General features: G+C 35.3%; 2 protein-coding genes across 7 annotated transcripts in view; one reads left to right on the top strand and one right to left on the bottom strand.

Moving 5' to 3' along the window:
- The window catches only part of TMEM26 (transmembrane protein 26), a 37,266-nt gene extending 25,297 nt beyond the window's left edge, over positions 1-11,969 (top strand). For 3 of the 4 annotated variants that reach the window (XM_074339482.1, XM_019731900.2, XM_074339481.1), the window contains 2 exons: positions 5,095-5,171; positions 7,556-11,969. In XM_074339482.1, coding sequence (XP_074195583.1) covers positions 5,095-5,171; positions 7,556-7,980 — 502 coding nt within the window. In that variant the 3' untranslated portion in view covers positions 7,981-11,969. The remainder of the gene's footprint in view (positions 1-5,094; positions 5,172-7,555) is intronic. The other variant, XM_019731901.2, reaches the window with a different exon arrangement.
- Positions 1-12,984, bottom strand: part of CABCOCO1 (ciliary associated calcium binding coiled-coil 1) — a 442,260-nt gene that overhangs the window by 331,547 nt on the left and 97,729 nt on the right. The window lies entirely within an intron of this gene.

Raw genomic sequence — 12,984 nt, 5'->3', positions numbered from 1 at the left:
CTATTGTGATTACTGGCATTTTTATGATAAATTTTGAAACTGGATACTGTAAGTCCTCTAATATTGCTCTTTTAAAAATTATTTTGGCTGTTTTAGATCCTTTGTATTTCCTTTAAAGTTTCATCATCAGCATGTCAAATTTTACAAAAAAAAAAAAAATACTGCTGGAGTTTTGGGTAAAATTGTATAAAATTGAAGCATGACTTTGTGAAGAAATGACATCTTAATAATATTGTCTTCCATTCAATGAACAGGAACTATCTCATCACTTATTCAAATGTTCCTTAATTTCCATCAGTAATGTTTGTAGTTTTTAATGTATAGGTCTTGCACTGGTTTTCCCTTCCTAATGTCCTCTAGTACTTTTCCACTAGCTCAGCCAGTGCTTAAAATCTCTCTTGCCTTTTGTTTCAGTAGAGGTGAATTCAATCTCTCTCCCCTATTGCAATAGTCTTGAATAAACTCTTCCTTGTCTAATTAACTCTGTCTGGTACAATTTTTTTTGACATAGCCAAGCTGGAGGGTATATGGGAAAATCCCAGGGGAAGAGTGCCTCAGACTCCCACTCTTCTTACCTGAAGCTCCACCAGTTTTTTATGAATAAATGTTACTTATTTTGTTATTTGCCTTTGGTTGATTTCCAGGGATCTGAAGTGGTTGTTTTTGAAAATTTGTTCAGTGTTATGTATGTTTGTTGAGGAGAGAATTTGCTAAACTTTTCATTCTGCTTCAGCCACCCTCCAACATTTTAACAAGTCTGAATTTCAATATCATTGCCATTAAGAGTGAAGTCCTTATTTACATCTTTGGAGATCACTCAGTGCAGTCTTTTTTTTTTGAGCACAGATCATTTATTTTAAAAAAAAAAAAAATCTGTCCCCATAGCATTACTGTTACGTCACTGTGAGTATTTTACCACACAAAGGAGAATTTTCCTATGTTTATACTTTTTTTTTTTTTAGCTCTTTTTGTTTGGTGAAACATTTCTTCCAGGCTAGCTTAATAGTTCATTTTCTTTCCTTTTCTCTCTGTCCTTTATTTTCCCCATTCTCTGAAGAGGTTTGTTGGATGCATTTTAAAAAGCTAGATGAATTCTATTCACTGATTAGCTCTATCTACAGGAATATTTCTACTTCCAAAAACAAATAATTAAGCAAATTAGCAATGTATGACTTCATTTTAGTTTTCACTCAATAGATTTGGTGTACTGATCTACCAAATTCCAGTCTTTTATCCTCTTAGTTTTCCAATTAGAGAGGTGACACTCACATCTATAATTATACTTCTCCAGATCTTTTTTTCTCATCATGAATAGAGTCCATTGTCTACTTACATGTCTTTCAATTGACATTTATGGAGATAGATTACAGATGAGAAAATGGAGCAAGACAATTGGGGGAGACAGTTACACAATGCAGACAATGTTGGACAAATTTACTCCAAAATTCCTTCACAAATTTTGAGTGTTTGCCATTTAAACTCAGTGATTTATTTACATTCCAACCTTTAAACTTCCTGAGTAACTTTTACTGTTTGACTTAATAATACAAATTTATCTGCTTCAAAAATTTTCTGGCCATCTTTTCCAAAGTTAGTTTTGATAACTTTACTAATATGTTTCTCAACACACACATTCTCCCATATTTTGTGTATGCTCAGATAATACTTGCATATGCGGAAGATATATATTCATTATTGTAAGATTAGAATTTGGCTTACTTAGGGCTAGGGTTAGTTTATTATTCATCCCAATTTTGTATAATGATGAAATTAAAACACAAAGAGTTTAAGAAGTATGTTTACATAATAATAGAAATACAACTACTACTACTTGATAATATTTATCACTTTCTGTGTCCTAAGCACTCTTCTAAGGGTTTTAGTTGTGATAAGTTATTTAGTCTTTACAATAACACTATGAGGTAGATAGAATCATTATCACCATTTTATAAGCCCAACAGTGACAGGCAAGAGAAGTTGAGAAAGTCTCAAGGTTACCTGGTAAGAAAAAGAATAACTGGTAGTGATCTATGATAATTAGTCTGTATCAAGTGCTGCTCTAAGAGCTTTATATGTTTAACATATTTAAATAACATACTTAGTAAAATTATCATATAAAATCTAATAGCTATTATTATTGTCATCCTCAGATGGAAGACAGGTAGACTAAAGCATATAGATGTAGATTAATTGTTCATATTCGCATAGCTAGTTAATAATCAATTTGGAATTGGAGGCCCACATATCTCTGGTGAGGGTTGGAGCTAGTATTTGAACTCTGGCAACCTACTACCAGAGCTCATGTTTTACTATCAGTTTCTGCTTCCTTAAAGACAAATTGCTCATGAAGTTTTGGTAGACTTACTGAACTTTGGGATTAAAAGAAACTTCAAAAGCGACCACTTATTGAAAAATCTATTTTACATCTATTGCAAAATCCTCTCTAAAATTTTCTCAACAAGTTTTTGTCCAGACTTTCTTTGATAATTTTCACTAATAGAGAATATAACTAACCCCAGGGGCAACTCACTCTATTTTGAGGTAATATTATTAAAAAGTACTTTTCTCTATTGTAATGAAATTTGGATTCTTATAGTTGCAACTAAAATCCTTTGAACCTGAATTGGCTCCCTGAAGCACAGGAAAATTAGTTTAATTCCTTTTCCACATGGTAGCCCTTTAAATGTATGAAATAAAGTTTTTAAGGAATCTTCTCCAGTTTTCAGTTTTTTAACTACCCCACATATAACATGTCTCTGAGTTCTCTCACCATCCTAGTCTCTCTCCTTTGGACCAACAATTTTATAAATGTTCTTCCTAAAACATGGAGCACAACACATGATAGTTCGGATATATTCTGAACACGGTAGGATAGAGCAGGGTTAAAACTTTACATTGCCTACACGGAAATAGTGTATTTTGTAGCATAATGGTTAAAAGGGTGGATGCTGAAATTAGCTATCTAATTTTGATTTCTGCTCCCAACACTTATAACCACACGGCTGAACAAGTTTCTTCAACTCTCTATATCTTAGTTTCCAACTAGAGATAAAAAGTGTATGTACTTTGTAGAGTTGGTATGAGGATTAAGTGTGATCACAGAATTAAACAGTTAGAAAAAAGAATGCACATAGTTCAGACACTGTCGGTAAAATTATTTAAAAATTCAGGCACTTATTGAAGGTCAACTATATATCGACATTGACATTACAAGGAGGGGAGAGTTATAGACTGGGGTCCCTAGGAATTTCCACATAGAATTCTAGACTTTATACTTCTTGGAAGTGACCTATGATTGCATTTGATTTTGGAAAATGACAAATCATGTTGCACGATGGACTTATAATTAGATAATAGTAAGGGAAAATCTTTGAGCCTGTTTATGGCTATTGCTGTGAAATGCTATCTCTTCTATCCTATTCTAGGTCATCCAGTTACATTCTGTCAAGATCTTTTGGGATCCTGACTGTGTCTTCCAGGGTATTAGTTTCCCATCCAACCTCCATGTCATATGTGCATATAAGAAGCCTACCATCAACGTTGGCAACCAAGTCATAGATGAAACATGAAGTTGAACAGAATCAAAGCAGAACCTGCAGCAACCCATTAGACAGCTCCCTTTGGGGAGTCACTTTCACAGGAATCCCCCTAACTGTAATCACACCCAGAATATTTCTTAATCTTGTTAATAAGAACAGTATGAGAAGCTTTGTCATAAGCCTTGCTTAAAACCAAGTGTCTATTAATAATTTATATGTCATTACCTGCCTAGGAATCTGAATTCTATTGAAAAAAAAAGAGAGAGAGAGAGAAAAAATAATCATAACTGAGTGCAGTTGTTCTTAGGGAACCTATGTTGACTCTTAGTAATTACTGTCTTCTATACGGGTTCTCAGAATCTTTTACACAATCACTTATGTAATCTAACGAGGGATTCATGGTAAATGTGCCTTTTGCAGTTTGAGATATACTTCTGTTTCATTTTGAAAGTTCGGACTTCATTTTTTTTTTTTTTTTTTTTTGACACCAACCTTGTCTCCACTGTTAACTGCCAAGACATAATGACAGCCTAGAAATCTCATTTACAAATTTTCTCAGAGTTTTGAGATCTAATTTTTCAGGGCCTCACTACTGAAAGCATTTCACGGTATTCTTTACAATCACCTCATTTAGTTTGGTTTCCATGATGCTTTTCTATCCCTCTCCAATCTGAAAATCCTTCTTGACAGAGAAGTTGGCAACAAAATCTGTTATTACACCACTACCCTGAAATTGATAATTCCCTTTGTATTTTTGCTTAAAAAACGACTTTGATACTTTTAAAATACCGTTTGTATGTTTGTAACATTTTCTTTAGGACGTTAGTCCTCAAGGCCATTTTCCTAGGTCTATGACTTTTGTATATTTGCCAAGTATGCATCCTTCTTTTGGATAGTCAACAATTCCTTCCACAGGTATTTGGTGAATGTCTATGATTGGCCAGGCACTGCTCTAGGCATTGGACACAGAAGTGAATGAGACAGTCATACTCCCTGACTAATATCCTAGAATCTACTGTAAATCTCTGATTACTGGATTTATCTTCACACTGTTTTTCCAACTGAGGAAGCTTTCTTTTGCATGCTGAACTTTTAATTGTTGCGCATCTAGCCCTTTTGAGATGAATTTTTTAAATTAGAGTCTTGGGACCATAGAACAATTTTCACTTTTTTGACTTTGAAATTTCTTGAAATCAGCCCTCTGAATTTCTAGGTCAATGTCTAACATTTTTCCTAGCATTTCTTTTCCATTATGTTTCCATGATTTTGTAAAACTAAATACAGCAAGAGACTTTGCCATAATTCACACAGATGTGGGCACATATGGAAGTTGGGTTTTAAGGGTCAGATTTTTGGGGTTTATTGAAACTTCTTTTTCATTATTCAATTACAATTATGCATAAATTTTTCATGGATTTCTTGGATCACCAAGATATTTTGACAACTCTCAAGAGGTTTATTAGGGAATACTCAAATATGGTGGGGGGGGAGAAAAGATTTTTCTGCACGTGACCATATTTTTAATTATTAATTTAAAATTTTGTCTGCATTCTAGGAATAACCCTACCCTAGTCTGTGCCATCCTTTTTACATGGACTTGGAGCATGTTGCAGTTTCCACTTGACCTAGCGGGTAAATGTTCGGATGTTTGCTCAAAGAAATAGAACGTTACAACTCTTGATTATAAACTGTAATGAAACTAAGGATGTATTTGAGAAGATTATCATTTTAATCATTTTGACATCTCGATGCTAGTTCCAGTTCAGCTTTTCAGACAAAAAGTAGATTAAAATTTAGGAAAGCCACGAGCAGATCCACGTTGGTATATGGTATGCCTGAGATAGCTGAGTGGATAAGAGCACAGCTTTTTAATAGGCACTTCGTACAATGGTTCCATCACTTAAGATTTGTAAAACCTCCTGCAAATTCGTTCACACATCTGTGCCTCGGTTCTTCTTAAATAAAAGAATAAATAATCTTAAATAAAATTAAAAGTACAGGTCCTCAGTCACAGTTGCCACATTTCAAGTGCTCAATTACCACGTATGGCTACTGTGTTAGACATCACAGATCTAGAACATTTTTACCATCACAGAAGGTTTTAATGGACAGCATTGATCTGGAATAATTTCTCGGAACACTGAAATTTTGATTTGGAAATTCTCCTGGATGCCACATTGAAGAAATTCTAGGATTTAATAATTAAATGTTCTTTGAGCCAGACTTCTTTTTCTGGCACCCTGCCTGATGGCTTCAGGATTAGAATTAATCTTAGGGCAGGGATATTTCATTTTTTTCTGCATTTTTTTTGGCTCACTTTGACAGGCACAGAGGTTTCAGAGGCCATTTTGGACCTTAGCATCTACTTTCTGAAATAAAATTGTCTACAGAATAGATGGAAAGAGTGGCTGTGGCTTTTTGGAAATTCCAAAAATCTAATTACTAGTTAATAGTTACAAACAAAACTATGTCAGTAACACACACATACACACACACACACACACAACCACATATACACACACAACCACACACACACGTTTTGTCATAATGTGCCCTAGAAGGTACTCAATACCCATTAATTAACTGGTGTATTATGACAGAATTTTATGCACCATCACTTTAGATGTGGAATAACACTCTTAGGAGAGCCTCTTTTCCTGACCTTAACTTCTTAGGAAAAGCTATCATCGGTACATTGGTTTTCCATGCATTCTTCTGATCCTCACCCTCCCATATCTTGTGGTTTACAGCCTTGCTAAGAAAACTTTTATTTAAGAAAGACATTTTGTAAACTTTGAGGAGTGATAATGTTATGCAGCTGTTTGTAAAACAAAGACCAAATGTTACTTCTGACTAAATCACTATTGTATTTTCCAGCAAACAGTGCATTATGTTCACCCATATCAAAGCAGCTCCATAATATTTGCAAGCTTCAGTAGACAAGGCATTCTTTGTTTGAAAACTCCAAATGGAAGGCTTCATTATTATACAAGGATTATTTTCTGCCCTTGACCCTGAATTAAATTTACATTTTAGGAATTAAAATTAAAAAGTTCATTTGTTGATTGGACCTCCTTTGCTTCAACTGGAGAGTTAGTAATTATATCCAGTTCTTGTAAACTGCGAAACAAAACCATAAGGAATTAGACAAAATAAAATAACAATGGCATTTTCGGGGGTTTTTTTGATCACCACCATAAGAAAAATATGTTTAATGTGAATTAAGTTTGAATTTGAGTATAAGAGCTTCAATTTTCATAACATAATTTACACATAGAATCAAGTGAGTCAACCAGTAAATAGGTCGATCTCAAAGAGAGAATCTAGAAGGATCTGGGTCATGTATTCTCTATTTCATCTGCAAACTTAGCAGTCAGGAAAGTCATTTATTATCCCATGAGAAAGATAGAGTGAAAAGGAGAGAGGAGCCAGGGGTGTTATTCTAATAGAAACAAAAAGAGTCAGTGAATAGGGGCTCCTCTTCTCACAAATATCACTGTCATCCAGTTTTCAGGGAAGGAAACTGAGGCCCAGGCTGGTCAAGGAACTTGGTCAGCATCTCCCTGCTAGACAGTGAGGAAGCCGGAGAGGCAGCCATAACCCTGACCTTGAGGTCTAGATAGCCTGGCTGTACTGCCTCCCTAAACTGCAGACTGCAACAATAGACAAGGTGGTTTCTTCTCTTCTTTATTCTCTCCAGCCTACTTAACTGTGCGGACCTCAGGGTGAGCACTAGAAGGTGGTCTGAAGTTTTCACATGGATAGAAACTAGAGGACTGACTTCATTTGGTGTGTTTTATTGGAAATACAACCGATTGTCAATTTGGATAATAAAATGACCAAGGATGTTAAATAGCAGGGTGGTATTACCTGTTCCACCAGAACAAAATGCTAGAATCCCTCTCAATCGTGAACCAATATAGTACCCATTGCTGATAACTTGTTCCCATTTCATTCTGTCTTCCTTTTTGACATTTCAGAGACATAACCATAATCGGTCTGTCTTATATTTGTAGTACAGCAGGTCGCGTGCCCGGCGTCTGTGACAGCGAGGGGATTCCGAAGCCTATTCTTTTGCCAATACAGTGCCGATCTGTGGAACATTGGAATCAGTGTCTTCATACAGGACGGCCCTTTCCTTGTCCTGCGCCTCATACTGATGACCTATTTCAAAGTGATCAACCAGATGCTGGTGTTCTTTGCTGTGAAGAATTTCCTGGTGGTTGTGTTACACCTCTACCGTTTGGTTGTGTTGGTGATGGACGTCCAAGCCTCCTTGCAACGTCAGCCAGAAGTCCCGAGAGGAGGGCACAGCTCTCCAGCTGAACCAGCTCTGAGTGGGGTGTCACCCGAGGCCTGGGAGAGCGGTTCTAAGGAGGGCTTGGCTATACCTTTGCGGGCCTCGCCAGTCACCTCTGATGACTCTTACACCACACCATAGTTATTTATTGACAACAGCATGCAACTAGAACATTTGATTTTCTGATTCTTACAAACAGAATCTCCCTCTCTCTCTCTCTCTTTTTTAAGCATTGGCATATAATAATTTGCAAAAGAACAACATAAAAAGTGATCTTAAACCTGTCAAAATATATAAATGGAGTCCCTCTAAAATGGAGCCAGAGCTGCCATGCCAGAGGAACTGCCTTGCATGTCTTATGCCTCAGACCTTGGAAAGTTAAAACAGGACAAAATAACCTTTGGACTGGGCCTAAAGCAGCCTGTATCCCAAAGAACTAAAGGATAATGAGGAAGCAGATGTTATGACTTTATGGCTACCGGACTGAAAATTAAAAACACTGTTTAGAATCTGCGTCACTGAGTTATGTTATCTGCAGCAATAGAAATGCCTTCGTTCTATTGATGCAATTGTTCTCCTTCCCTTTCTCATAAATACCCTATGCCTTTGTCTCTTAATCAGAGCACTATTTGGGCTTCCACCTAAATCAGGACATTCCAAATAGCTATTCTTATTGATCTCAAATAAAGGCATGTTGCCTCTCACTTTGAAAGGCCTTTTATTTTTAGGTTATCAAATCAAAGCTGAGGAATTTTCTTTTTTTTTAACTGAATGGAAAGAACTTTGATTAGTGGCTGTTGCTACAACTTCTGTGTGATGGTATCAAATGCAACAGTTGTTCAACCACTAAGTGATTTGTTTGTCTTGAACTGTCTGAAAAGCTATGGACAGGGTTACAATGACATGCCCTCCAGAGATTTAGTGCAGATACGGCTGTTACCTGAAAACAGAGACGCTTTGAACTTTGGTTCCATTGTCAGTCTATTTCATCTGATCTTTTCTGCAATGTCCCTCTCACATAAAATAATGTACATTCAGTAAAAGCAGGACGAATAAAGGGAAATGTACCTTTAAAATTACCTCACTGTGGACTACAAGCAGTGACACCCACTGCCCAGTTTCCATAGCACTGAGGGCTCTCTTCATTGCTGCACAGACATTCCCAGGAAAATCATTTTTCAGGGCTGGTGTGGTATTCTGTCATGGCGCATATGCTCTTACAGAAATTTTACTGCTTTTGGCTTGAGCACTGCAAAATTCACAGCAAGCCATTTCAGTTACAGATCTACCGGTTGCAAGGCAGGAAATACTAGTAATACTAACAAAGTCCCAATTTCCACTCTGAACGTGATTTGCGGCATTTGTCAGTATTTTTCTTAACTCCATGGTTCTGTATGTTGCCAAGGCGAAGTATTTGGGTTGAAGCAAACAAGCCCTGAAGCAGTCAATCACAGTGTTTTGGACCCTTTAAGTGTGACCATAGTTTCTGGTGTGTGCTGGCCGTCACTGTAGCTGCTCTGAACGCCCATACTATAGACGGTCTCAGGGAAGATATTGGTGACGGACACCAGCATCAGTTCCCTACACAGAACTACGTAACTGCCCTTGATTAGTGACCGGGATTGGAATATGGCACAACATTGTGGAAAGCAGGAAATTTACTTTTCTTCCCTGTAGTAAGAGTTCATGTCCTCAGTATTGAAATGTCATATTTTTCCTTTATACACCACTGTATTTTCCAGATGGAGGTGACTCAGAACCTTTAAAGTGATTTTTTGCTTTTAAAGATATAGTGTGAAAATGTACCTGGCTCTATCACAGTATTTATATGAGGCGAACAGTCCAAAACTATTCTTTCTGGGCTCAGAGCACAGTTACTCCCTGTTATTATGCTCAGGAACTCAAAGGGACATTAAAGATAAGGCAGGGTATGACCTTAAACTGGGTGTGACTTATTGACAACTAATTGGGAAAATTTTATCTCTAAATCTGTGTGACATGATATCTGTTCAAAATACTTGAACAGGTTCATAGGTAAATTCTGTTTTTATACAGAGAAATTAATAATTTCCAATTAATGGCTTCTTCAGTGTCTGATATCATGTGTTTCTATTTCTTTTCTTCCTTGTGTTTCTAATTTTTAACACTATGATAATTGTAAAATTACACATGAAACTGATGGAATACACTTAAAATTTTCCGTAATAATTTTATGAAAGACCAGAAAATTATTTTTATACAGAGTAAAACTTGACAACTTTTAAGGGCATGTTCATGTTATTTAAAACACTTAGCAATTGAAAGCAAAATAATAACTGCTATTTATAAAAAAGGAAACACAAAAGCACCTCAGCAAAATATGTTTTCATGTTGACTGTTTTATGGTGAATGTTTTCATCCACAACATGTATGTGATACTTATTACTGCAGATTTGCTCATGGCATACTTTTCATGTTTTAATTTTTTCTTCCAGCAAAACAAACAGTGGGCCTCTAAAAATAGATAAGTACAAAGTGGTATGGCTGTTGCAAGGATATTTTTAAATGCTTTTAAAATCTGAAACTTGTCTTGGCTTTGAATGAGTTTCTAGTGTTTATGTAAAGTATTCTGTAATTAGTACTCCTCCGAAGGATAGAAAGTCCAGAGTCTAGCTTCACTTAGAGTGCTAGGAAGGCAAAGAGTGCCCAGTACCATCTCAGCAATTAATGGTGGCAAAAATAGGCACACTGCAACGTTTTCCAGGAAAATCAGCTAAGGGCAGCATTCGTTAACCTAATTGCCAGTGTTCCCACTCTTCTGAACTTAGTGTTTTTATTGTGGGAGGAAAAATCTATATTCATTTAGTTTTTAAAAATAAAACCTAAGTCCAGGTTGTATCCCTAGAAACCTGATGAAAAGTTAAAAATTTATTCAGTTATTGTATGTTTTTATTGTAGATTCCTCAACATTGCAATGTTTGAAAACATCCAAGTGTTTGCTATAAAATGGCTAGAACAGCAGTTACCTTCCATATGTTGACATCCCGGGACTTGCTTCCATTTTATCTGTAATAAGATAACTGGCTCAGATCACCTGCATAATGTGATGCTGACCATACATCTGGACCACCCCTTCCGACACACGCCCAAACCCAACCACTGAAGAAAGTGGCTTATTTGTTATTTTGTTTTTTAATTGCTTGATTAAAACTCAATCAAATGTCCTTCATAAAAACATATCATTTCACTTGTGGGAAAACACAGTGTACATGTTTTAATGGTGCTGTATAGAAACATACCTCATAACCATCTTGCACGTTTTCTTTACCCTTACTAGATGAGTCTCAGAGGATATGCCTTGATATGGCAAGATTAGTAAACTGTCTTTCTCTTGGATTGTTTTGCCAATTTTTAGGTAAACTGGAACAGATAATATATGAAAATAAAAATATGCATTGGCAATACTATTTTTACTAATCGTCCATAATGACGATTGTTACACAAATTTATCAGTTGGCTCTGTTGTAGTTCCAATAGTATGTATCAGTCCTTCAGGACTTATAAGACCAGAAAGATATGGCTACGAAATATCAGAATCCACTATTAGAATGTTAATTATTAACTTGTAATTTAATAGAAACTTTTTAAAGCCTTGGGAAGGCACATGCTTTAGGTTTCAGAGTTCCCCATTGACTCTTATTATCTTTGACATTTAATCTCAATGACTATTAATCAACACTCCTGTTAAAAGGGAGAAAGAATTGCAAGAGGCCAAGTCTCTATCCACCTTCACTCTACTCTAGTGCCAGGAAAGTGAGATGCTGAAATATTGCAGAGCCTCAGAGATGTAAGTGAAAAAAACAAACAATCTTGAATTGTAAGAAGAGACTCTGGGGTTAAACAAGGCAGCTGGAGGATGTTTATAGCTCGAAGGCTTTAAATAACTTTTCATATGATAGGAGTAACTCTAAACAATGTTTGAATAATCAACTGCTAAAGCCTTATATTTTACGGGTGTCCATCTTCTGAATCTTTCTTCCTAGAATATTTTATAAGAATATTTTCTCTGAATTATTCATATTTATACTATTTTCCTCTGAATGACCTTTGTATTTCATTATATAGACATTAAATAGTTTGTTTACACTTTATCTTAATGTCCATTTTTTGCTTGAGTTTCTTGTCTTTGTTCTATACTGTAATTCAGTTTTGTTTTTAAGCTATGGTTTAAAATAAAACTGATCTACTTAGAGTATGACTAAAGTGGCATTTCAAACTAGTGAGGAAAGACTGACCAATATTATAAATGATGTTGGGAAATTTTGCAAACCATCTGGAAAAAATAAAGTTAGATTTTTATCTCACGCAATATGTAGAAATAAATTCCAGATGGATTAAAGATCTAAATGTAAAACTGAAAACTATAAAATATTAGAAGAAAATATGGAATGTGTCTTTAGCATTTGCGGAATGGGAAAGAAAGATTTTTCAAAGCAAGACATGACTCTCAGAAGCTACGAAAGAAAAGATTGACAGCTTTTCCTATGTGAAGGTTTAAAATTTCTGAATGGCTAAAGGTATCATGAATACATCACCATTGTTTCCTTTTCTGGAGAAAGGTGTCAGTACACTCATAAAAGAGAAATGAGAGATATGGAAATTAGAAAGGAGGAGCCAAATTTATCATTTTTTTTGTAGGAGATGGAATGTTGAACATTCAAGAAAAGCATACAAAAATCTAAGAAACTATTAAAATAACAAAATCATGCAAAAATCAATAGATTTTCTATATGTAAATAAACATTACACAGAATATATATTTGAAGAAGAAATTTCCATACATCGTAAACTAGAACAAAAAAATACATAGGAATAAACTTAATAAATAAACAAGATCCATGTGAAGAAAATCTTTAAATGATTTTGAGGACCACTGGTGAATAATTTAACAAATAGCAATATGTATTATTTTGGGGCTGTAGTAAGAAGACTTAAAGTTTTAAAATGTATTACTCTCTTCTAAATTGATCTATAAATTTAACATAATCTTCATAATGAGAACAATAAGATTTTAATTTTTAATTACTACCCAAGCTGATTCTAAAGATTTTATGATAAAATAAGCATGAAAGAATACCTGGAAAATACGAAAAGGAAGGAAAAATG

This window comes from Rhinolophus sinicus, linkage group LG07 (genome assembly GCF_036562045.2).
Source record: "Rhinolophus sinicus isolate RSC01 linkage group LG07, ASM3656204v1, whole genome shotgun sequence".
NCBI classification, from domain to species: domain Eukaryota; kingdom Metazoa; phylum Chordata; class Mammalia; order Chiroptera; family Rhinolophidae; genus Rhinolophus; species Rhinolophus sinicus.
The sequence above is the reverse complement of the archived record's forward strand: the minus strand, read 5'-3'. Positions and strand labels throughout refer to the sequence as shown.